The sequence below is a fragment of the Abramis brama genome (assembly GCF_963993115.1).
Source record: "Abramis brama genome assembly, chromosome: 22".
NCBI lineage: Eukaryota > Metazoa > Chordata > Actinopteri > Cypriniformes > Leuciscidae > Abramis > Abramis brama.
This window is the reverse complement of record NC_139984.1, coordinates 541,371-568,580: the sequence shown is the minus strand read 5'-3', so window position 1 is coordinate 568,580 and position 27,210 is coordinate 541,371. Positions and strand designations below refer to the sequence as shown.

The 27,210-nt window shown below is 41.3% G+C and overlaps 1 protein-coding gene across 3 annotated transcripts; it reads right to left on the bottom strand.

The window, feature by feature from the left end:
• Positions 1 to 13,119: 13,119 nt before the first annotated feature.
• LOC311073138 (uncharacterized protein) lies at positions 13,120 to 27,191 on the bottom strand. 3 transcript variants are annotated; one of them, XM_084098612.1, is made up of 9 exons: positions 26,983 to 27,191; positions 26,548 to 26,636; positions 26,341 to 26,457; positions 26,217 to 26,264; positions 15,048 to 15,131; positions 14,897 to 14,962; positions 13,442 to 13,493; positions 13,302 to 13,352; positions 13,120 to 13,154 (listed from the first exon to the last, which is right to left on the bottom strand). In XM_084098612.1, the coding sequence occupies exons 1-7, from the start codon at positions 27,170 to 27,172 to the stop codon at positions 13,491 to 13,493; spliced, it is 597 nt and encodes a 198-aa protein (XP_083954738.1). In that variant the 5' UTR covers positions 27,173 to 27,191; the 3' UTR covers positions 13,120 to 13,154; positions 13,302 to 13,352; positions 13,442 to 13,490. The 3 variants fall into 3 exon arrangements, with proteins under 3 accessions (XP_083954738.1, XP_083954736.1, XP_083954737.1); XM_084098610.1 differs by having other exon boundaries at positions 14,897 to 14,973; positions 15,049 to 15,131; XM_084098611.1 differs by having other exon boundaries at positions 14,897 to 14,973; positions 15,049 to 15,131; positions 26,548 to 26,633.
• Between the last annotated feature and the right edge of the window lie 19 nt (positions 27,192 to 27,210).

Below are 27,210 nucleotides of genomic sequence, written 5' to 3'. Positions count from 1 at the left end.
ATTAGGTGTCGCCAGGCGACCGTCTTAATGAGCGAGTCATTAATTCATTCGTTCAAACGATTTGTTCAAATGACTGAGTCATTCATGATTGAGACAGATGTTTATGGATTGGTCATTGAATCTTTGAGTCAACCGATTCGTTCAAAATGCTGAATCATTCAGTAATGAGAAAACAAGTTGCTGTGAAATGCGCGATGGTTCTGCTGTGATCTTGGCTTAACTATTTTTGCTGCTGAAACAGAACAAAAACAGTCAATATTGCATCTAAAATGTAAGTGACTTAATTGTAACTGTTTATTAACCTGTTGATGAAATCAATGTCGCAGTTTCAATCGTGATTGTATTCAGGAAACATAGCCTACTCGTCAAGTGAGGTTGCTCTTATCATATTTTATAAAATATATAAAAACTCCATATTTGTATAGTCAGTATGTTGTTAACTGGGTTTCTTTTTTGTGTGCTGCGCTCATTTGTTTACATTTCTCCTGGAGAAGCTGCACGAGCCTCAGCAGCGCAACCTTGTTACCATTGATCAGTAATACATTTATTAGCAACTGTTGATTGCAACTTAAAATTAATGTAATATAATTAGAATAATCTCTCGTTTTAGTGATTCCCAAGTTATTTTTTCGTCATTGACGTTCTAATCAGGCTACTATGGTCGGGCAAGCTAAATTCTCTCCCAGGTAGGCGGCCTATACTAGGTATGTGACAGTGAGAATATAATTTTACCACCGGTTAATCGACGTGTGACACCGCTGGGGGCTTTTGAATCGCTAACTTAAAAACGAAAGTAAAATATGTTCGTCCGCACTGACATTGATAATGGTGGGGAGCAGAGCGAGCGTTTTCAATGAATTCCTATGGAAGTAGGAATGAACTAAAAAACTTTTGCTCTTCTCTGCTTGTTCCTCGCTGTGGATGCGCACCATTATGAATGCCCGTGCAGCCGTGAGCATTTTAGTTTAATTTTAAAGTTAGCACCATAAAGTATATTTTTATGTCTCCACTGTTCAATCACGCCCACGCCACACCACGCCACACACACACACACACACACACACACACACACACACACACACACACATACACACACACACTCCAGCATTGCAATCTTGACATCGCAGCCTGTTCATTATAGCCCTAATAAAATATAATAATAAGATAGTTAACCTAACATATCAAAATTACACTACTCTGTTTAAATAGTCAGTAGTACAATTTGTACCATTTTTTTTGTGAAGTGACGACAGAGAATATTACTTGTCTGATATATATATGGGGCAGTCATGGCCTAGTGGTTGGGGAGTTGAACTGGTAACCCAAAGGTTGCTGGTTCGATTCCAGAACCGGTGGGAAATGACTGAGGTGCCCTTGAGCAAAGCACCTAACCCCTAATCGCTGCCCGCTGTTCTGGGTGTGTGTATCCACGTTTGCAGTGTGTGTGTTAACTACTCACTACTCTGCTCCTAATGTGTGTGCATTAACTTGGATGGGTTAAATGCAGAGGTCAAATTCCAAATATGGGTTACCATACTTGGCCGTCACGTGTCACTTTCACTTTCACTTTCATATATATAATGTATATATCTTTTGTTACATATATATATATATATATATATATATATATATATATATATATATATATATATATATATAAATATAGCTGCGAGCAGCGATGGAGGGCCACCGGCTTGGGCCCGTAATTGCTGCTCGCAGCTATATTTCACTTTATTCTCTTACCTCACAGATAATCTGAATTAATCTTATTATTATTAATATCATCACTTGATTCTCTGTTACTATTGGAAGCATCTGTACACCGAGACAAATTCATTGTACATGCAAACCCAAGGTACTTGGCAATTAAAGCCATTAAGAATACCTGCATCAAGGAAAGCTTTTAAGGGTGGAGGGGAGCTCATCCTTATAGTCAACGTACTATTAGGTGTGCTTAGCTATTGTGTTTGTTTGCTTGGTTCATTGATTGACCTCATTGATGGATCCTTTCATTTATAAACAAATTAAAAACAAGAGCACTTGAAAATACCCTGATGGACTCACAAAGACGGAAAAAAAAAAAACTTTCCGAAAAAGAGCAAACACATTTGACATTGCAGGTAAGATTAATTTGATAGTAATATAGGTGTCCGGTGAAGTGTGAGTCTCATTAGTGTCAGTGAGGGTCATTTACAAAAGTCAAATAGATTTTTTTCCTAGATGGTGAACTGCTGTACAAACGTCACAAAGGCACTCCAGAAGAAATAAAAGCAAAAGTTGGCAGATTAACTCTTCACAGACTTCCCTGCCAGCAGCCATGGAGCTCATTGCCATGCCAGGCCAGCTGATCCTCAGTAAAAATGAGTACACGCCTATTGTGGTATGCTTTTGGTACTCAAAAGCACAACCCTCACAACCCTAAATAACTAATTATGAATAATACAGCAGATAAATAAGCTACAGTAATAAGCTCTATATATGTACATGCAGGTTAAACAGACCGATAGAAACAAGTGAAAATTGTGTAATAGACAAACTGTAGGCCTAATTATGTTGATAATGCTCAAAATATTCCTAGGAAAGTTTGATATATGGGTTAATGTTGATTTCTTGTAATTAGTACTAGGTTACACAACCCTTTGAATGGATTGGCATGGACCTGATAGGCAAACTCGCAGTTACAGGTAATGGAAATCAGTACATCTGCGTTATAATGCGTTATAAAGTGGCCCCAGGCGTACCTACTGAAAACAAAACAGCACAAGAAGTCACAGACTGTTTACTGAAATCTGTCCATCAGTTTGAGGCGCCTCAAAGGGTACTCACTGACCAAGGCAAAGAGTTTGTCAATGAGGATAGTTTACATGCAAACATTTACATAAATACACTGATCTCATGAAGTGTTGTCCTTGTCCCTTTAAACATCTTTCTTTTATAACTGCAGCTCAATGCACATGTCTGCACGGTGCTGAACATCGAAATGTCCCTTTGTGCCCATACCACCCGCAGACCAATGGACTCGTGGAAAGAATGAATGGAGCGATCCAGAGGTGGGTTTTAAAAATTGTATACTGATTGTAATTAAAATTTGCCAGTGGGGTTGTTGCCCTTGTTTGGCTGCTGCATAAGTCAGCTGTGTACATTGCTGTAGTTTAGCAGATGAAGAATCGTATTAAGGTAATGTGTTTGATTCCCAGGACGCACACTGGAGGTCAGCTTAATTCAAACATGGAATGGCATATCTAAGACTCATTCTCAGTCAATTAATGTATTTATAATGTGTTAGATTTATGCATTTACACTCTAAAAACTAAATCAGAGGACCTTTAGTAATTGCTTAAATATGTATATATATATATATATACAAAAAAAACAATTTGCTGACGTGTAAATGTCCCGCAATTTCCGTGTGCATGTTCAAGGCCAGACGAGTGGGGCCACAGCTGAAACTCGTTGAATGGTAAGTAATTTTATGCTTAATTACACATATTCGCATTCGCTCAGGATTCTGTTGGTCATAGCCTACTGTAACCGAATACCGAAATCTGGAAGTCCTTTGAAATTTGAGCAGTGTTGATAGTATAGTCTGTGTGCCGAGGTAAAGTTAGCTAGTAGCTGTAGCCTGTCACTGATTGAGTAGCTACACTATTTGTTCAGATACTTTGCTCAAAACCAGTCGGAGTTATGTAGGGCCCTATGAATTCCGTTTTATTTTTTTCCTAAATTTCGTTTTATTTATTTTTCCAAATGTCGTTTTTTTTCGTCTAAATTTTTTGGAATTCCATTTTTTACCTTTTGCTCATATTTTACCACAAAAGTGTGTTTTTAATGTTAATGAAAAAAATGTAACGTTACACAAATTAAATAAAAATGACCAGTGTCTGTCTCCTGTTCTCTGCTGTTAGCGAGCAGCTGCTCTCTCCCCGGGTCTCAGTGCTTGTTTTCAACAGAAACACTCTGACAGTCTGCTCTCATTGTCTGTTGAGAATTTATTTTGAAGAACCATATTTCATTTATAAGGGTTAATATTCATGTTAAGACAGTTAATGTGATAAATAATTAGTTAAAAACATGGATTAAAGTAGGGCTGGGCGATAAAACGATAACGATATGTCTCGCGATAGACATGCAATCAATATCAATAAAAAATGCGTTCGCTAAAACGTTCAATTTTTTTTTTCTTCGTCGGAAGAAACCAGAGGTTGCGAAGCAAGTTTGGTTGCATGAACAAAGGCACTTACTCTCTGGTAACCTAGCAACGTAGGGAGTGACACGCTAACAGCCAATCATGTAACAGTTTGGTTGCGCCATATCGTTGTCTCGTGTTGGATTCTTCAGTAACAGAACCGGCTCTGAATCTGAAAAAAACGAATCTGAAAAAAACAAAGAAGGCTGAGGTAAACTACCTACCCCCTCATGCTCAATGTGAAACTACTGCAAGTTTTGAAAAAGAGAGAGTGGAGCTCCTAAGTGAAATGATGAAAAGGGACAACTCCAAGGTGGTAGCTCAGAAAATGGCCAAGACATTCAGCCTTTGTCGGGAGGAAATAGTGAAAGAGGTCCCTGCCATCAGTGTCTGCATGAAGCGCTGGCCTGCACTTTTTACTGAAGCACAGGTGAGATTATAAAATGTTTATTAAACCATTATTTTTGTACTATGGATTGATACAATGTGGATACATGTCCACAAATTGAAAATAAATAAATAAATAAATGTAAAAATACAGATATAGCCTTTTTCATTTCCAAAATTTACTTGTTTTTTCACATTTAAATATTTATTTCTGCATTTATTTATTTATTTGTTTATTTATACTTATGTCATGTTTGGTCCTTCATACTGGTGTGCCCTGTAGTTAAGTGAAGAATTCAAGAGGATAACAACAGTTAGCCTTGAATCAACCTTTCTGGCTAAGCTTGACCAATGCACCCCGAAATTGATGGCCTTGACCCAATCAAAAGGAGGAGCTGCAGGCCTGAAGATATGGCACATTAAGGACATGCTTCTTGAGGTATAACGACCAGTGTTGGGAACGTTACTTTAAAAAAGTAATTAGTTATAGTTACTCACTACTTGTTCCAAAAAGTAACTGAGTTAGTAACTGAATTACTCTATAATAAAAGTAACTCGTTACCAGGGAAAGTAACTATTTGCGTTACTGTTAAAAAAAAAAAGTTGCTATATGTCAAAGAATTTGGATTTTTTTGAGTCAGTTAAAATGAGTAGAACAGACAGGTGTTTGTACATAACTTTTGATATGTATTGCACGTCGACAGACAGCAAGAGGTTTATCCTGCACTTCAAGCATTATCTTTGTAAGAAAAGTAAACAGTTACACCATAAAGTGCATTTAACTCTAGCAAATTAAATCAACCTCTCTCAACTTTTTATTAAAAGATTTATTAATAAAGTAAAGGCATAGTGTCACATGCCTGTCCTGTCTTGTGCTGCACATGGGTGTTTTGTTATTTTGGGCCATGTGCTCGTGTCTATTGTCTAACCCAGTGGTTCCCAATCCTGGTCCTGGGGACCCACAGCTCTGCACAGTTCTCTTACGAGAGGTTCTCTCGTATTGCGTAAGTTGCTTACGCATCGGGAAAGTCTTCTTTCTTCGAGATCTGAAGCCAAAAATTATCCTTAATTTTGTATTCATTGTCAACGCAGTGCGGCAGCCGGCAGACCATGGCAGGCTGTATGAGCGTGCTCATTGGCTGCTCAGCGGCAACTGCTTAAGCCTACCAGTGAGCCCTGAGTGACGTCACATCCAATGAGGGCGCTTCGCGCCCTCCACACCCCTCTAACCGTCAAGATGGGTGTGGCCAGTGTGTATATAGGCAGGGCTCACAGGCTGAAATTCTGATTTTCTTGTCTTCAGCGAAGCTCTTCGCATCGCTGGATCTTGAGAGCCGCCGCCGTTGAAACCAGCGACCAGCAAGCCTAGGACAGCGCCTGAAGAAGCCGGCCGCCTTTGCCGCCTTCAGCCATCCGTGCCTGCTACGCTATCCGGCGACATATCCTTTTATTACTGCTGTGTGTGCTCGCCCTGCGACACACACTATCTCTCACTGTTCTAAAAGAGCTCGAGGCGTTTTTGTCAAAACGTCAAACCTCTTCTGCGCTCTCTGCCTGGGCCGCGAGCACGCCGCCACCGCACTCTCTACGGGCGGCTGCCCCGAGTGCTAAGAACTTTCAATGTCGACCCTGCGGGCTCGACTTGAAGTTTTCGACCAAGCTGTCGCTCCGCCTGTCCCTGCCGGGCCGCGCAATAGGAAGCGCCGCTCGCAGAGACCACCGGAGACTGATATGACTGAGGAGCTCGCCGGAACCTCTCCCTCGAGCTTCTCTCTCGCTCTCTCCGCCCCCCCTCCCGGCCGCTCAACCGCCGGCTCTCGCCCGCGCCGCCGCCGCGTCAGGGGATGAGGCGAATGAGATAAACACCCTCCCTCTGTTCGAGTCGCGCTACTGCGCCGCTCACAAGGGATGGCAGAAGTGGACGGTCTCGGAGCGAGCTTCCTCTCCCTCTGTTCGAGCCACGCAAACTGCGCCGCTCACAAGGGATGGCAGGAACGGACGGTCCTGGAGCTCTCTTTACGTTACAAGAAAGCTACTCCGTCCTCGCGCGTACCCACCTCAGTTTCTCACACATTTCTCAGTCCCCTCTTAAGTTCAGGCGACTGGAATTGTTCATATTGCAGTATACGAGCCTGTTATAAATACACGCACGCCTGCAAGCAAACGCCGTCACAAGACTGACGCCGTTATATGCTCGCTCTGACCTGAAGCTATTGTATTCTCCCCTGTGGCTCAGTGGCAGAATCACAGGCTTTTGCGCCAGAGACCCGGGTTCGATCCCGGCTCTCGCGGCAGATAAAAATTTATGCTGTCTCGGAGCGAGCTTCCTCTCCCTCTGTTCGAGCCGCGCAAACTGCGCCGCTCACAAGGTATGGTAGAAACGGACGGTCCTGGAGCTCTCTTTACGTTACAAGAAAGCTACTCCGTCCTCGCGCGGACCTACCTCAATTTCTCACACATTTCTCAGTCCCCTCTTAAGTTCAGGCGACTGGAATTGTTCATATTGCAGTATACGAGCCTGTTATAAATACACGCACGCCTGCATGCAAACGCCGTCACAAGACTGACGCTGTTACGCTCTCTCTAACCAAAAGCTATTGCATTCTCCCCTGTGGCTCAGTGGCAGAAACTTAGGCTTTTGCGCCAGAGTCCCGGGTTCGATCCCGGCTCTCGCGGCAGATAAAAATATATGCTGTTCGCTTCTCCAAGCTCGCGGCCAGTTTTTCTTAGAAAGCGAACCCGCACTTCCCCTTGTTGGGCCGCGCAGATTGCGCCGTTCACAAGGGATGACAGAGCGGACGGTCACGAGCAACGTTCAGCGCGCGCGCCTCACTCACCGGCGAAAAGAGGAGAGAGAGTGCTTTCGTCCCGCTGTGGCCGGACAAACCGCCAAATTCTCAAACATTTCTCAGTCCCCTCTTAAGTTCAGGCGGCTGGAAAGATTACTATTGCAGTAAACGAGCCTGTTTTTAATACACGCACGACTGCAAACAAACATGAGGTCGTACTCTTATATGCTCGCGCTAACCGAAAGCTAACGTGTTCTCCCCTGTGGCCCAGTGGCAGAATCATAGGCTGTAACGCCAGAGACCCGTGTTCGAGCCCAGCTCTCGCGGCAGTTAAAGTTTTTTACTGTTCGCTTCTCCGAGCTCGCGACCAGCCTTTCTTACATACAGAAAGCGAACCCACCTCTCGCACCACTCGCACCACATGGTGCTCGTTTATTTATGAGCGTCTATACACGAGGGAAGAAAAGACGGTTTAGTCCCGCTGCGGCTGGACCACCGTCAAAGCTTCACGCTCTGTCAGCCCCCGTTGCCACGGCTACTGCAGATGTTTACCTCGCAGCCAACGAACCGGTATATCTACCCGCTCGCCTGCGCGCAACCACCGTTCTCACGGCGACCCAGAGAAATCTCAAATAAGCATAATGTCCGGTTGCACGGCTCACGCCGTATGTGTTTCAAATGCAGTGAATGTGCCCACGTTTCCGTGTTCACCCCTGCACACAAGCACTATAAATCCCGTGTCTCTCACAGAGCCCACTCTCATTAAGTAGGCAGAAGCCGCTCGAGTGTTAAAAGTAGGTCACGTGTCCACCTCACCGTGCCCACACCTACTCACTGCCCGCTCTGTCACACGGCCTCTCACGACCGGTCATGTTTTAAATGTAAATCCTGTGCCCGCCCTCGAGCGCTCACACATACTAACGAACATTTCGCCCCCGACGCCGCCCTCGCGCGTCGCGCCTCACACTATATGTTCCCCGTCCAAAGCCACCGGGACACTGTGTGTAAAACGGCCAGCTATCTCTGTGTGCTATCCGCCGTATCTAAGCACCGAGAGCGCGCGCGCTGCGCCCGCCCCTCCGTTTCGAGCTCTCGAGCCCGCGATGCGCGGCGATCAGAGCCCGGAGGCCATTCTGCCCCTGGCTGCACACGCAAGAGCGTGGGAAGCTCTTCCAGGCGCATCAGAATGGGTGCTAAGCACAGTAAAACTAGGCTATACTCTGCAGTTCGCTCGCCGCCCCCCGCGCTTTCGGGTGCGTACCGAGACGAGAATGAATGGGGAAGTAGCACATCTACTTTGAGCAGAAATAGCCACACTTCTGTGCAAAGGGGCTATAGAACCGGTTCCCCCTTCTATGAGCGAGTCGGGCTTTTACAGCCGATATTTCCTCGTTCCCATGAAGGACGGAGCTCTCAGACCGATTTTGGATCTGAGATATTTGAACAAAGCTCTTATGAGAAGACGTTCAAAATGCTCACAACCAGGCAGATCCTCGCGCAAATTCGCCCGAGGGACTGGTTTATCTCTCTCGATCTAAAGGACGCATACTTTCAGATACAGATAATACCCCGTCACAGGCCATTCTTGAGATTCGCCTTCGACGGTCAGGTATATCAATACACCATCCTGCAATTCGGCCTGTCTTTGGCACCCCGTACATTCACGAAGTGCATGGACACGGCTCTCGCTCCCCTGAGAGGTCAGGGGATGCGAATTTTGAACTATCCGGACGATTGGCTGATTCTAGCACAGTCAGAGGCCGAACTCATCGCCCACAGAACAGTGCTTCTCAGCCACCTGGAAAGCCTGGGGCTCACGGTCAACTGGACCAAGAGCTCATTAGTGCCCAGTCAATCAACCTCTTCCTGGGTTTGGATCTGGACACTGTGGCAATGACGGCCCGCTGCGTTCAACGCCTGGCTGCGTCCTTCCAACCGGGCAGCACCGCACCTCTCAAGACATTTCAGAGGATGCTGGATTGTATGGCTTCAGCTGCAGCAGTGCTTCAGCTGGGTCTATTGCGTATGCGCCCGCTGCAATGCTGGTTGAACGCCCGAGTGCCTCACAGAGCCTGGGCTTCCGGCGGCATTCGAATCAGAGTGACTCAGAGCTGCGTTTCAGCACTGAAGCCCTGGTTAGCGGCCGACTGGTACCAGCGGGGAGTGACAATGGGAGCCGTCTCACACCGCAAAGTTATCTCGACGGACGCTTCCACCTCAGGTTGGGGCGCTCTTTTCGAGGGCAAACCGGTCTTTGGCCTGTGGTCAGACCAAGAGAAACGCCTCCACATAAATTGTTTGGAGATGATAGCGGTCAACATGTCACAACATGTCCGTGGTGTCCTATGTGAACCGACAGGCCGGTGTCAGGTCCAGAAACCTGTGCAACCTGACAGAACGCCTTCTCGTGTGGGCTCACCGCTCGTTGCACTCGCTGAGAGCCGCGCACGTGCCGGGCCATTTGAATGTCGGCCCAGACAGACTGTCCAGAGACATTATTCCCCCGGGAGAATGGTCCCTGCACCCTCAGACAGTCCAGTTCCTCTGGCGCCTATTCGGCGAGCGGAGGTCGACCTCTTTGCGTCGAAAGACAACGCTCACTGCCCGATATTTTTCTCAAGCGAGGACGCGCTGTCCCAAACCTGGCCCAGCCTCCCGCTGTACACTTTCCCTCCGATCTCCCTGTTACCACAGGTCATAGCGAGGATCAGGGAAACGCACCACCCAGTGCTTCTCATAGCCCCGCGTTGGGAGAACCAAGTCTGGTACCCAGAGCTAGTGAGGCTGTCGCACTCACCCCCATGGCCGATCCCGGTGAGAAAGGATCTCCTCTCTCAAGCCGGTGGATCGATCTGGCATCCACGCTCAAAGTGTATGTGGCGGCTATTGCAGCGTTCGCTGAGACGACGCGCAGCCGGGCAATAGGAAGGAACAAGCTTATTATCCGTTTCCTCAGAGGAGCTAGACGGATGAATCCCCCGCGGCCCCCCTCGGTTCCTTCTGGGATCTGTCCTTGGTCCTGGAGGCCCTGAAGGCTTTTCCCTTTGAACCACTTGAATCCGTGGATCCAAAGTACCTTTCGCTCAAAACCGTTTTTCTGATAGCTCTGTCTTCAGTAAAACGCGTGGGGGATCTGTACGCGCTATCTGTTAGCCCTGCATGTCTTGAGTTCGGACCAAATGACTCAAACGTCATTCTCAGACCGAGACACAGTTACATCCCCAAAGCGATTGGAACCCCCTTTAGGGCACAAATCATCTCCCTTTCGGCTCTGCCAGCATCCGATAACGGGGACAGTGATAACCTCCTATGCCCTGTTAGGGCGCTGAGAGTTTACATCACGCGCTCCGCCGCTTTCAGGCGTTCCGAGCAGCTCTTCGTTTCTTTTGGCGGACGCACCAAGGGTCTCGCCGCCTCGAAACAGAGCCTGTCCAGGTGGATAGTGGACGCGATTGCAGCAGCTTACGCCTCCAAACACCTGCAGTGCCCTTTGGGTATCAGAGCCCACTCCACTAGAGGCATGGCCTCTTCGTGGGCCTGGTCCAGCGGAATTTCTATTCACGATATTTGTATGGCAGCGGGCTGGGCCTCCCCATCGACATTCGTGAGGTTTTATAACCTGGAAGTTCCTGCCTTGCAGGCTAAACTATTATCAGTATAAGTGGCATGTATGCTCTGCCCAGTCGATTATGCGCAGGCTACGTTCACATACTGGTGATATTTCTGGTATGGCACCAAGGGAAGGAGTATTTTGTGCTCAGACCGGCTGTGCCGCTCTGTTCCTTTATTCCCCGTTACGCGCTTGTGTACTGGTGCTGGCCCGCGCCGCTGGCCGCCCGCCCTATACTCTGTCGCGCTGGGAATATTCTCCCAACAAATAGACTGTGAAACCGCTCTATTTCTTTCCCTAATATGTGCTTATGTACTGTGTGGGCCCGCGCTGCCGGCCGCACTATTTACATCGATATGTATAGACCGGCTGTGCCGCTCTATCTATCTACGAAGTGAAGTGCTTTGTACATGTGTTGGCCCGTTTCTCCGACCGGCCACCTTGTTTTCAGCGTTATGTTTTCCCCGGTCTCCCTGGGATTCATGTGCTGGATGCTCGGCGCGCACGGCGTTGACAAGGGGTTCCCGATGCGTAAGCAACTTACGCAATACGAGAGAACCTCTCGTAAGAGAACGTACTCGGTTACCTAATGTAACCTCGGTTCTCTCTAGAAGAGGGAACGAGTATTGCGTAACCTGCCGTGACGCGCCACAAGCTTTTGCGCTTCAGACTACGAAAACCAGAATTTCAGCCTGTGAGCCCTGCCTATATACACACTGGCCACACCCATCTTGACGGTTAGAGGGGTGTGGAGGGCGCGAAGCGCCCTCATTGGATGTGACGTCACTCAGGGCTCACTGGTAGGCTTAAGCAGTTGCCGCTGAGCAGCCAATGAGCACGCTCATACAGCCTGCCATGGTCTGCCGGCTGCCGCACTGCGTTGACAATGAATACAAAATTAAGGATAATTTTTGGCTTCAGATCTCGAAGAAAGAAGACTTTCCCGATGCGTAAGCAACTTACGCAATACTCGTTCCCTCTTCCTCTTGTTGTGATGAGGCAAAGACAGTGGCATCCATTTGCAGCTTTATTAGAGTAGTCAAGACAGGCAGGGTCAAACACAGCAGACAGGGCAAAGCAGGCTAGGCAGAGACAAACCAGGTGTACAGGCAAGGGTCGAGGCAGGCAGCAAGAATCAGGAATCAATAAACAGTCCAGGTCAGGGCAGGCAGCAGAGAATCAGAAACGATAAACAATCCAAGGTCAAGAACAGAAATCAAACACGGGAATAAATGCTCAGAAATGATGGCTGGGGCAGAATCAAGACTTCATGTTGGATGTATGTGTGTGGAAGTGGTTTATATGAGTGTGTGTAAATGACATGCAGGTGTGTAACGCAATCAGTCCCAGGTAAGCGGTATTATGGGAAGTGAAGTTCAATGGGTAAAGTTAATATTCCGTGGAAGGTTCCCTCCAGTGGTGAAGAGGATTAAAAGAAACAAAAATGTAAATAAACTTCAAAATCTATCAAATGAGGAATTCACTCTGAGGCCCATTTTGTCCTTACATTCTTGCAAAAAAAAACTCCATGTCATCCCTGAGCACAAAACGGAATACAAAGGGCTCTCTGGAAGCTTCTGACTGTTCCCGGAGATTATTGAGGGCCTTTTCCTTATCTTCTTCGTCCATTCGAATGAAAAGAGGCTTCTCCACTGGACCCTTGAGCAGATGGCTGTTGGAATGGAGCCATTCCACAGCTTCTTTCATGTGCCAGATTATTGGGAGCTCCTTCATTACAGAATATTAAAGGAAAATGTGACTTTAATATTTCTTATAAATGTATGTTAAGATATATTATTATTTTAAATATAATTATATAAACATATATACACACTGCCTCACTGCTGCTAAGCATAGCTTGTTCTCGTTCAACTCTTGTAGGGGTTTCTGCACTGGAATATACATATCTTGGTTAATTTAAAATTGATCAGAAGAGGGTAAAAATGTAACAGTGGGCTGGAGTAAATGTCCAGTATCTACCTTTCAGAGAAAACCCCAAAATTTTCCAGAAGAATAAGAGCCCACCATCTCCGTATGTTCGGAAAGTCGCACTGGAAGACAAAAAATAGAGAAATCTTGATATTTCAACTGCTACAACATCATAAAGGTCAATTATTTGACCTGGTAAATTACTTACAGATGTAAAATCAAAGGGTGCTCCCGTGACAAGATGTAGAGCGTACTGGAAAACAGGAAAAGTTAAGTTAAAAGTTAATTATCGTCAAATAAAAAAAAATGTTTCCATGTTCATTATTTACCAACTTAAATTATTTTATTTTTTTTAAAAACACACTAATCATTGATTTAGATCAAAACATAATTATCTCACCATCAACATGAAGACTCCACAGTCTACACCACCAATCTGTTGTGGGATATCCTAAAAAAAAAAAAAAAAAAAAAAAAGCATTAGGTTATTAAGGGTTTGAAACTTCAGTCCCAACTTTAGCCGACTTCTTTATAACCAACCTTGTTTTTCAGTAGCACCCATTTGCCAGGTGAAATTTTTGCTGTCAGTTTACTGCAACAAAAATACACAAATAATAAAACCGATTTGTTAATATGAAGTTGCATTGTGCAGCAAATACAGTTTGAAGCTCTGAATATATTTTTTTGAAAAAACTGTCACAGCATACAGAATCAGAACATCATGCAAGTAACCATTAAGCAAGTTTATTACATGGCTTGGTTTAATTCTAATGTAGAATGTGGTCTGTTATTTCTTGATAACAGACCACTGCGAAGTATAACACACCGTTGCCATGCAAAGCAGAGAGTTGCTATGGACGCAGGATTCTAACTGTAGAGACGGAACAGACTGTTTTCCTTAGCGGAAGCAATACAATAGGCTCTATGTCGAACGTCGCATGACGAAACCGGAAACCTGGTCTCATCGCATCCGCTTGTCATAGAAAGTGTTAACAGCCGTATGAACTGATGCCGATATCTATGGAATTTTAAGGTAATCAGCTAACCTACCTATCTCACTTTGTTATTGGCGTTTTATTTTATTTAAATATCTAAACGTTAATGTGAAGATTTTTTTTTTTTTTTACTTTTAAATATCGATCTTCACATGCGAGGGACATTGGTCATGATCATCTTTGCTCGCTCCTTTTATCTTGAGTAAAACAGTAAAAAAATGCATGAAGCACATACAAAAGACTTGTATATGCACATACAAAACTGCGTTCTGTTTTCTGGTTTCGTAATGCGACGTTCGACATATAGCCTATCGTTTTTAAATCAATATTTTGTGTCAAATTATTGATTATTTGGTAGGTAGCCATGTAATAAGCATGATAACGTAGAGTGAGGCGGTTGTTATAGCGAAAACAACCCCTTCAGGCTGATTCAAGATCCCTCCACTTCGCGTCGGGGTCCTGATCAGCCTGTCGGGGTTGTATTCGCTATAACAACCGTCTCGCTCTACATTATCCCTTACTTAATAAACTCTTGAACGGGACACTCTGAATGGCAAAACTTTGAACACACTCATTGAACTTGGAACACACACATTGAACTTGGAACACGTATTGAACTTGGAACACGTATTGAACTTGGAACACATATTGAACTTGGAACACATATTGAACTTGGAACACATATTGAACTTGGAACACATATTGAACTTGGAACACATATTGAACTTGGAACACATATTGAACAGTGAACCTTGAACATTTTCTATATTTATTTTTGTAACCTGAAAACTTTCACATATCTCTCATCACCCAACCCATATGGATTGGTTGAATCTAGGAAGTACATGTGCCTATCTTTTGGCTTCATGACCTGCAAAAAAATAGTGTTAGTACTTCTGAATCATGAAATGGTATTTCTGAATTGTGATGAGACAAAAGCAGGCAATTTTCAGACAACACTGCAAAGTTACATTAAATAGCCAGATTACAAATAACTTACACACAACATCCAGTGTGCTGGCTTCCAAGCAGGGAAGACAATGCAGTCTTTCAGTGCAATGCAATCCTATAGATGATTAAAAAAATCCATTCAGTTGGTTTAAAATAAAATTGGTCACTGCTGTGAATGTTATGTAACTTTGTGGCCTCACTGGAAATGACAAGGATGGGTCCAAATTATTTGGAGGCAACCAGGTCACCACAACATATGCGTTGGCTGTCCACACATCCATTCCCTACAACATAACATACCAATTAAAGACTGACACAAGCTATGTCTCTGACTTAGGGCTGGGCAATATATAGCGTGACATTGTCATGCGCATCTCGTCAAGCTCGTCTCTGACAAGCTGAGCCATATCGCATTAATTATCATGGACGTATCGCCTGCGATATTTAATGCGATATCCCACTGAGCAAGCGACGTCTGTGGACGTACAAAACAGGTTGATATCAAGTCCGCCCGTCCAGGCCATGATCTGAACGTCCATTGACAGCCAGAATTAGTCGATTAATGACACTGAGTAATTTTGTCCAATCTGGCCATAATCTAAACGTCTACTGACAGCCAGAACTAGTTCAGAAAAGACGTTCATACTGGCTATAATCTGGACGTCCGTTGACATCCAGAAACAGTCCATAAATGACGTGAATAAAGATGTCCAATCCAGCCATAATCTAAACGTCCACTGACAGCCAGAACTAGTTCAGAAAAGACGTTCATACTGACTATAATCTGGACGTCCGTTGACATCCAGAAACAGTCCATAAATGACGTGAATAAAGATGTCCAATCCAGCCATAATCTAAACGTCCACTGACAGCCAGAACTAGTTCAGAAAAGACGTTCATACTGGCTATAATCTGGACGTCCGTTGACATCCAGAAACAGTCCATAAATGACGTGAATAAAGATGTCCAATCCAGCCATAATCTAAACGTCCACTAACAGCCAGAACTAGTTCAGAAAAGACGTTCATACTGGCTATAATCTGGACGTCCGTTGACATCCAGAAACAGTCCATAAATGACGTGAATAAAGATGTCCAATCCAGCCATAATCTAAACGTCCACTGACAGCCAGAACTAGTTCAGAAAAGACGTTCATACAGACTATAATCTGGACGTCCTTTGACATCCAGAAACAGTCCATAAATGACGTGAATAAAGATGTCCAATCCAGCCATAATCTAAACGTCCACTGACAGCCAGAACTAGTTCAGAAAAGACGTTCATACTGGCTATAATCTGAACGTCCGTTGACATCCAGAAACAGTCCATAAATGACGTGAATAAAGATGTCCAATCCAGCCATAATCTAAACGTCCACTGACAGCCAGAACTAGTTCAGAAAAGACGTTCATACAGACTATAATCTGGACGTCCGTTGACATCCAGAAACAGTCCATAAATGACGTGAATAAAGATGTCCAATCCAGCCATAATCTAAACGTCCACTGACAGCCAGAACTAGTTCAGAAAAGACGTTCATACAGACTATAATCTGGACGTCCTTTGACATCCAGAAACAGTCCATAAATGACGTGAATAAAGATGTTCAATCCGGCCATAATCTAAACGTCCACTGACAGCCAGAACTAGTTCAGAAAAGACGTTCATACAGACTATAATCTGGACGTCCTTTGACATCCAGAAACAGTCCATAAATGACGTGAATAAAGATGTTCAATCCGGCCATAATCTAAACGTCCACTGACAGCCAGAACTAGTTCAGAAAAGACGTTCATACTGGCTATAATCTGGACGTCCGTTGACATCCAGAAACAGTCCATAAATGACGTGAATAATGATGTCCAATCCAGCCATAATCTAAACGTCCACTGACAGCCAGAACTAGTTCAGAAAAGACGTTCATACAGACTATAATCTGGACGTCCTTTGACATCCAGAAACAGTCCATAAATGACGTGAATAAAGATGTTCAATCCGGCCATAATCTAAACGTCCACTGACAGCCAGAACTAGTTCAGAAAAGACGTTCATACAGACTATAATCTGGACGTCCTTTGACATCCAGAAACAGTCCATAAATGACGTGAATAAAGATGTTCAATCCGGCCATAATCTAAACGTCCACTGACAGCCAGAACTAGTTCAGAAAAGACGTTCATACTGGCTATAATCTGGACGTCCGTTGACATCCAGAAACAGTCCATAAATGACGTGAATAATGATGTCCAATCCAGCCATAATCTAAACGTCCACTGACAGCCAGAACTAGTTCAGAACAAAATGACAAACAATATCTGTAAATTAATTAACTGACTGTTAATTTACAGACTATATCATTAACTGTTAAATTGATCTTGCTGGTCAGACACCAACAGGGTTCATGATGCACACATGATGCTTTTAAGTCCTCCTGGGAAGTTTGTATTCATGAGGTTTTACTATTTTACTATTTATGTTGAAATTAATTTATGAAGCCACTGTAAAATGTATCATTACATGTTATATTGTAATACTACTGTCATATTTTGTGCAGGCATTAGCTTACTTCATCGTAAATAGAAAAGCCTGACAATGTAACTGCTAAATACCAAAGTATTGTGGTATTACATGTTTCTCACTGACACACTCATAACTCTTCAAGATCGGGCTAAAAGAAAATCCCAAGCTTCCTACTCATATTTTCATCATTGTGGCGGCGTTCATGTATGTTCAATTTGTAAATACGATCTTTATGATACAGGTATGTTTTGAATGCATCAATAGCTCTAGTTTAGGGACAATCCATACAAACAATCTTTACTAAACAGACTGTCACAGTGAGAAGATTTTTGTCCTTTATCAATGCTAAAGGCCTAACCACTGCAGTTAACACCAAGCTGTTAAATAAAAGTCTGTAGGCAAGTCTTAAGGTTAGGGTTAGGGTTAACCTTAACCCTTAATTTCTAACCCAGACCCGGTTTCACAGACAGGGTTTAGATAAAGCCAGGATTTGTCCTTAGTTCAATTTGGGTATTTAATTATAGCTTTTAAAAATGTGCCTTAGAAAAAAAAAAACATTACTGGTGTGCATCTTGAGACAAAACAATGGCACTGCCATAAGATATGTCAGTTGCTTTCAGGTAATACTGCTCAAACATGCATTTTAGTCTGGGACTACAGGCTTAAGTCTTGCCTGTGAAAGTGTGAAACCCGGGGTATTATGTTGTAACTTGTATATAATTATGCCAATGTTACCAAAGTGTTGCGTTGGACAGAGGATTAACTCTAAACCAACAGGTTGTGTACCAGTGCCACACAGGGTGAAAAAGGATGTTGACATTATTAGGCATAAGAGTGTTTCTAAAGGAAAGGTCAAGAATTTGTGAAAGTGTAAAAGGGTCATTATGGGTCACATGAATGTAACTGTCACCACCATGATACCAATTCATTAGATTTTCATATAGATCTTACAGAATTGTATATGAATATATGCAGTGTTTGCTCTGTTTAATACACTGTTTGCTCTATTAAATTGCGCTTTATAAGAACAGTGGTAAATACATATTATATATGGTCAGTTACTGTAAGTTCTTACAGTATTTTTAATCTTTAATTTTTAATCTTTAATTTTTAATCATGCACTGCAATGAAAAAAACATATATATATATATATATATATATATATATTCATATTTTCCTGTAATTGCAATGTTGCCACACTATTGGCTGTCTCTCCTAGCTGTTTTGAGCATGATTGGTTATTCTCTGTTTATTCTGACTGTCATCCAGGAATCTAGCCAATGACAACTAAGCGCGCCTTTATGAGTCAAGTTTGAATAAACGTCAGTTGAGCGAGTCGGTGTTTGCTTTGCTGCTGCGCGGGATCTTCAATATTAGCCTATTCTGTGGGTTTTACATCGTTTAAAACATGGATTACTTTACATCGGACTGCTAAATGTTTTGAGCGAGTTGCTGGGTGTTGCTGGGTGTAAATGAAGAACAAACAAGGAAATGGACAAAGAATTTTAACAACGGACATATTGCAATCTACGGAAGGTAAATAACTTTATTTTATACAAATTCTGCTACATCAAGATATAGTGTATTAAAGTGAGAATCTAAACGCGATTAGAGCAATATTATTAGTGCATACGGTATTCCCAATGTATTAATGTTATGTGCTGCTAGGATGTGTAACGTTAACTTGTCTAACTTTATGATAAAAAATAAATGCTTTACAACGAGTGAACTGAGAATATTGTATCTTAGACAGAAAGGAACTGTCACAGTCTTACTATAAGAATCTCCAAACTAGGCTTTTGAATATTGTTGATCGCGGGATGGCTAACCGATCAGTTAAATTAACGAGTCGTAATAATATGTTTTGGAGCTGGTGAGTCAATTTTGCAAGCTTTTGCAAATGTCTCCGTTAGTAAGTAAAACAAATAACTAATATTGATGTGTATGTGTGTGTTTCCTTCATGATCCAGGCATTTTGGGAATAAATATTATCCAGCCACACGATGTTCAGATGCGGTGAGTATTGTCATAAAATACACGTGAAATAGAGGCAGAACATGTAAACTCTGCTCAAATGCACTGGTTCAAACCCTCCAGACAAGCTTTATCTTCTTGAGTTTACAGGCCTAGCTGACCCAAAAATAAATGTCTTTCAAAATGAAAGTATTTTTTTCAAACCTCTATAACTTACTTTTGTGAAACACAAGAATTTTGGGAATAAAACAACTAGGCCTATATTCATTGTATGACAAAAATAAAAGGCATTTTTCAAGATATCTTAATTATGGTTCTACACAAGAAATTGATAAAATTTAAAATTTTAAAAATTAAACTCATAAAATTTCAACACCAGGGTGAGTAAGCTAACTCTATTTTTTTTTTTTTTTTTTTGGATGAGCTGTTCTTTTAAAGGATTAGTTTACCTCAAAGTTAAAAATTGTGTCATCATTTACTCACCCTCAAGTTGTTTCAAATCTGTATGAATTTCTTTCTTTCTTTCTTCTGCTGAACACAAAGAAAGATATTTTGAAGAATGTCTGTAACTTGGGTCCCATTGACTTCCATAGTATTTTTTTTTCCTACTATGGAAGTCAATGGGACCCAAGTCTGTCTGTTTACCGACATTCTTCAAAATATCTTTCTTTGTGTACAGCAGAAGAAAGAAATTCATACAGGTTTAAATCAACTTGGGTGAGTAAATGATGACACAATTTTCAACTTTGAGGTGAACTAATCATTTAAGGACATTTGCTAAATTAACCATGTTTTATTTATTATAGTGTAGAAACCATGTTTTTATGGTGGATTTAATACAACAATTTATTAAGTAAGTATAGGAGCAGGCTTCACTGCATATATTAATAAAGTTTTAGAGTGCTGGCCTGGATAATTGTAATACGTAAAATAGGAAAGAGGCCACACTATGCATAAACTTATATTTGCAAAAATGCGTTTCGGCGCGTGCAAACTGATGAAGGCACACGCCGAAACGTGTTTTTGCAAATAAAAGTTTATGCATAGTGCGGCCTCTTTCCTATTTTACGTATTACAATAATTTATTACCATTTGGTTAGTGTCGCAAAACAGTGTTAATTTTTAGTAAGGGTTCTCCAGATTTATATAACACTTATGGAACATTAAAAAAATGGTCCTATGTTACCCGATCAATAATCCTATTAACACTCTTTTAAAAAAAAAAAAAATTTTTAGATCAAGCATTGGACTTACGGAGCAGAATAGGCACCAACAGAGAAACAAGTCCATCACTAGTAAGTATCCACTGCAGTGTCTGGTTACACTTTATTTCGATAGTCCACTTTAGAAATTTTACTAACTATAACTTTTCAACTACATGTCAACTAACTCTCATTAGAGTATTAGTAGGCTGTAGTAGACAGTCAATAGACTGGTAGGTTAAGTTTAGATGTTAGGAAATGGGTTAGGAGAATAAGTTGAGTTGTAGTTGCCAAGTAACTTATAGTCAGTAGAATGTCTGTTAGGGGACCAACAAAACAGAGTGTTAGCAAATATTAAGCAGACAGTCTACTAATACTCTAATGACAGATAGTTGACACGTAGTTGCAAAGTTACTTATAGTTAGTAGAATGTCTAAAGTGGACTATTGAAATAAAGTGTTACCCAGTATCTAAATCCGCAGTCAATTTTAAAGGCACAATGCACTCCGAAATTAAAAATCTGACTTTCTTTCCACAAATATATATTTTTTAATTATCCATTATTCTAAGCCAATATAATGCAAGTGCATATGCCAGAAACTTCATACAGCCTACTCACAGCTTGCTGTGTTGTTCACACAAGATGTTTTCTGCACTTATCATGTGAGCAATGCTCTTGGACTTTTTCGACCTTCAGCATTTTGGTGTCTATTCACTTGCATTATTTGACACACAAACACAAGAGATGGATAATATTTCTAAAAGTCTAGTTTATTTTTTCTAAAATATGTGTTTTCATCTGAAGAAAGAAAATCATATACCTTTCGGTCGGCATAAGGTAGATAAAATGAAGGGGGAATCAGTTTGCTCTCCTTTACCTAGTATTATTTATAAACCTTACATGTGATTTAATAAATGTACAATTAAAGGGGTGTTCCAAGCAAACATCTAAATCCCTTCACAAAGAGCCTTCCACAAAAGGGTTAGCAAAGGGGGACATGCATGCGATGGTAAATTAACTGAAGTAATTTTATCTTATAGTAATTTTATATTATATTTATGGTAATGTGACCTAGGATGGCAAGTTCCTGTGATTCATTTTAAAACTAGATATGGTGGAAGAGTTCCATTTAACATTTGTTTGGGTTTGCTATATTACACACATTTTCATCATACCGAAGTTCCATAGGTAAAACTTTTATTAATAGATGCGTTAATGTAACTACCTGCAGGGTTAAAAGAAAAGACGTCAAGAACACACAAACTTAAGGAACTTTTACTCAACAACAATGTACTAAAAACGGAAGAGTTCTTTCTTTGTTCAGATGACAACGTTATTAAAACGATTACCATTTGGACAGATCCACTGTGTTAATCTACATGTTCCTTCTTTTGGTGATGCACATTTTTCTATCAGACATAAGTTTTAGATACCAGACAAAACAGATGAAATGTGACCCATGCTAATTTATTCCCCCCTTTTACCTCTCTCTTTTATCTTTCTGTGGCCAGGATCCGTCATTCATCGGAACAGCTACCAAGAGAAGTGAGTATTCGTCCTCTACCTCCTTTGTCTCAATGTTATTTCAACACAATTGGTCTCCAAAGTACTATATGTATGTTTATATTAGGGGTGTAAGATTAAGAAAATGTCATAATTCGATACAATTGCGATTTTCGATTCAAAAACGATTCTCGATAAATAAAAAAAACGATTCACAGTATGTAAATGTAGTTACTTTTCCTATGTAGGTATTAGGGATGTGCATCTCCATAACTGAGGCTGATACGATGCGCATCTCGATGCATAGCCAACGATACAATACATTAATGATACATATAAGCAGCTGCCAGCTACCAATGCAATGCAATACGATTCACTATTATTACGATCCGGTGCGATTCGATTTCGATTCAACGTATTGCAAAAATATGATGCTATGCAATTCAATATGGTATAGATAGTTAACTTTTATTTCTTTTGTTCAGACATAGGGCAAATCATAAAGTAGCTTAAGTGCCATCTGACTTTTAACACATGGCTCTCTCACAATCAAAAGTTTTGGTTTCCACAAAAAAAGCAGGTACTGTAGGCTAACTGACCAGAAAGCAGGTGCTGTTATTATGTGTTTCACGGGCCGTTTATCAGTTTGGACCAGTGCAGCGCGAGCCGATCTTGATCAAGCGACACTGTTACTACACGGCGCTAATAGATCCCCACTGAAGTAATAACATCGCTGCGAGATCTAGTGAGAAGCATTCATATTTCTCTGTTATTAACGGATCAAACAGCGCTGACGTAGAAACATTGTGCCATGAATGAACAATCCAGTGTCCACAGATCAGCAACATTCACCATGGATTTACTGTAGTAACACTAACTGTAACCATGGAAGTTTGGCAGGAATAGTAGGCTATAATGCTTTCAAGTTACATTACGTTGGTTTTATTTTTTTGACATAAATAAAATTACTGCCCTCAAATGTTAATCTGAACTAAAATAAACCTTTGTTTATAACTACAATATTACATTTCATTTTTTTCAAGGAGCTGTTTTACATGCTTCTAAGAGTCAATTATAGCTTCATCATTCCTCAAAGTAAAAAAAAAAAATCATACTTTATGATGTTAGGTTTAATACAAAAAAAAAGTTAAAAATATTAAAACAAGGAAATTTCTCTGGTATTTCTTTCTTTTTCCTGTATCGAAAACGTACCGAACCGTGACACAAGTGTATCGTATTGAACCGAACCGAACCATGGATTTTGTGAACCGTTAACTTACACCCCTAATATGTGCGTGTGTGTGTGTGTGTATATGGGGCTGTTTAAACCTGGCCACTTGATGCGTTTTCTCAGATCGGATAGCTATCTGTTTTATCACAACAATTCCATTTACACCTGGTCACATAATTCCCTCGATTCCCTCGCTATGCAAATTTAATGGCGTTCACGTCACCGAAAGCAACAGATATGAGCTGCATTTTATTGATCATCCGTTAAAATTTCTAAATCAAAGACCGCAATAGGAGAGAGCGCAACAGCCCTGGTAAGATCATTTCGTTTCTTTACTTTTAATGATGATAACTGTGTGTTAAGAATCTGGGACTTACTTTCACTTTGATTTGCGATAGTTTGCACGTTGGCTTGATGAATAACGTTAGATGGTCAGCGGCGATGCGGCAGTAGCGTCGTCATAACTGGCTATAACATGACATATAGCCTATAACACGCTCTCACACCTTTATTTTAGAGCGTTTTTGGGAGGAGTAAAATTTACATATGTGGTTTCAACAACCAGATGCATGTCCAGTTTTTTCTGGAATGCGACCCAGACCACCTCCTGAAGTGGTTTGAGCATTCAGATTCAAATGCGTCACGAATGAGTTTCGGAGGGCATTTACACCTGGTCTTTTCAAGATCATATAGCAATCCGATCACTAAAATCGCATGAAGTTGTAAATGGCCCCTGTGTGTGTGTGTGTGTGTGTGTGTGTGTGTGTGTGGAATGCCTTATATCAGGCTTGATGTAATTTTACTTGATTTGTGATTTATTTCATTTAATTGATTCGAGTACTCAAATTTTCAACTATGTATCTCTGCTATAAGCTAAACCACAACAGTGGCATTTGTATTTATTTATTTTACATGTGGATTTTTTTGCTTTGATTGTAGCTGCTGTCATGAAATGGGACCCAGCTGCAACAGAGGCCCAAAGAAAGTCTGTAGCCGATCATCTGGAACTGCTTGCTGCTATAAATGAAGCTTGTGAACCTTATAGCAGCCATATTTTGTTAACTGTTATGTTATATTTTTTTAACAACATTTTATAGATTATTTAAAGGGAAATTGTGTTAATTTACAACTTTACTGTTCTGTCTTTTAAGTTTTATTGTGTTAATTTATACTTTACTCTTTCGGCTGTTAAGATTTAAAATAGTAATAAAAATATATCTTGAGATTTAAATAGTTGATTTCTTGGAGTGATTAGTTTGGTTTACAGGAAAATGGTAAGCAGTTTATTAGTTATATTGTTAAGATATACAAATGCAAGTATATACACCACAGTTATTCAATTGAATATACAATATTATCAATATTCTTTAAAATCTTATTTAGGTCTATGGTCTGTGTGTCTGCAGTTTCATGACACGACAACCATTAACAAGGAGTAACTGGGTTTTTCTCAGTGAGAACTAGCTCACTCACAAGTTCAACCACTGTTTTATAAATATTTGTAAGTAAATATTTTTTAAAGTTGGATCCTTGCAAAATGCACATATGGGATTTCCATGTCAGTATGGGTCTTTAACAGTCTTTGACATTTCTACTACAGAAAACACGTCTAATACAACTTTTATTCTGGCTGCCTTTAGATGTCTAACAATTACGTCTGTAGCACGTCTTTACTTGACATCTATACAATGTCCAGAAAAGACGTAAAAAAAACTTTCATTCTGGCTCCTGTGAGGACGTCTTCTGGATGTCTAAGAATGACGTCTGTAGCACGTCTTTAATTGACGTCTATACAATGTCCAGAAAAGACGCAAAAAAAACGTTCATTCTGGCTTCTGTGAGGATGTCTTCTGGATGTCTAAGAATGACGTCTGTAGCACGTCTTTAATTTACATCTATACAATGTCCAGAAAAGACGTCAAAAAAACTTTAATTCTGGCTTCTGTGAGGACGTCTTCTGGATGTCTAAGAATGACGTCTTTAGCACGTCTTTAATTGACGTCTATACAATGTCCAGAAAAGACGTAAAAAAAACTTTCATTCTGGCTTCTGTGAGGACGTCTTCTGGATGTCTAAGAATGACGTCTTTAGCACGTCTTTAATTGACGTCTATACAATGTCCAGAAAAGACGTCAAAAAAACTTTCATTCTGGCTCCTGAGAGGACGTCTTCTGGATGTCTAAGAATGACGTCTGTAGCACGTCTTTAATTGACGTCTATACAATGTCCAGAAAAGACGTCAAAAAAACTTTCATTCTGGCTTCTGTGAGGACGTCTTCTGGATGTCTAAGAATGACGTCTTTAGCACGTCTTTAATTGACGTCTATACAATGTCCAGAAAAGACGTCAAAAAAACTTTCATTCTGGCTCCTGAGAGGACGTCTTCTGGATGTCTAAGAATGACGTCTGTAGCACGTCTTTAATTGACGTCTATACAATGTCCAGAAAAGACGTCAAAAAAACTTTCATTCTGGCTTCTGTGAGGACGTCTTCTGGATGTCTAAGAATGACGTCTTTAGCACGTCTTTAATTGACGTCTATACAATGTCCAGAAAAGACGTCAAAAAAACTTTCATTCTGGCTTCTGTGAGGACGTCTTCTGGATGTCTAAGAATGACGTCTTTAGCACGTCTTTAATTGACGTCTATACAATGTCCAGAAAAGACGTCAAAAAAACTTTCATTCTGGCTCCTGTGAGGACGTCTTCTGGATGTCTAAGAATGACGTCTTTTAGACGTCTTCTGGACGACTTTTTGCTCGCTGGGATGGCTCAGCTTGTCAGTTAACTACGGCTCTGTGTAGTAAATGCAGCTCTTATGGCGATTCACTACTAATCAAGGAATCGGATTTACTGATGAGATGCGCATAACAATGTCATGATATATATCGCCCAGCCCTACTCTGACTATTTGAGATTTGCAGCTTTACAAAAACTTACTCGTTCCTTAGCCACCAATGTGATTACCTCAAGACAGCTGTTTGCAATCTGCAATTTTAAAAAGAGAACTGTTAACGGTCAAACATTTCTTATTGTTATTGTATGTTATTGTATGTCAACTCACTGTTGCCTCCAACAGCTCATTGAGACCAAGAGTACAGAAATCTTTCCTTTTCAGAACCAAGTTTCCAACTTTGGCAACTGTCTCATTTGGGTTGTCTGTCCCCAAAGCCCATTCAAGCTTAAACACAAATGAGAGAAGAAATTGCATAGTATATATTAAAAGATTCTGCATTCTGCATTTCTGCACTGAAAACTGTCATTCACATACCATTGCTGATTGCCTATGACTTGGCAGACAATCCCAACACACTCTACTGGCAGACAGGTGTTTGATGTTACACACAATTTCATTTTCTGCTGTAAAAAAAAAAAAAAAGTGTATAATTACATACAACTTGCATCAGGATATATTAAGACTTAATACAAGATATATTAAAGGGGTGGTATAATGCCCTTTTCACAAGATGTAAAATATATCTATGATGTCCCCAGAGCGTGTGTGTGAAGTTTTAGTGCAAAATACCCCACAGATATTTTTGTATAGCAAGTTAAAGTTGTCACTTTTTGAGGGTTTGCAAAAACGCACCGTTTTGTGCCTGGTCCTTTAAACTTTGCAGATGTTGTTTATGCGCAAACAGCAACATTACACACTAACTAAAGTTAGAAAAGTGAAATCACACTCAACCACCCCTTTAACACTTACTACTGGTTGGGACCATCATTGAGGTCGAGATTGTGTCTTCCATCTCAATGTCTATGTCCTCCATCTCAATGTATATGTCCTCCATCTCACTGTCTATGTCCTCCATCTCAATGTCTATGTCCTCCATCTCAATGTCTATGTCCTCCATCTCACTGTCTATGTCCTCCATCTCAATGTCTATGTCCTCCATCTCAATGTCTATGTCCTCTATCTCAATGTCTATGTCCT

What these genes read in the sequence shown, in the direction of transcription:
- LOC311073138 (XM_084098610.1), bottom strand. Translation starts at nt 27,172, where the DNA reads ATGGAGGACATAGACATTGAGATGGAGGACATAGACAGTGAGATGGAG. An exon ending in AATGATGGTCCCAACCAGTA is followed by an intron (nt 26,637 to 26,982) that starts GTAAGTGTTAAA and finishes TTTTTTTTACAG; the next exon opens with CAGAAAATGAAATTGTGTGT. An exon ending in GACCCATCCTTGTCATTTCC is followed by an intron (nt 14,974 to 15,048) that starts AGTGAGGCCACA and finishes TGGATTTTTTTA; the next exon opens with ATCATCTATAGGATTGCATT.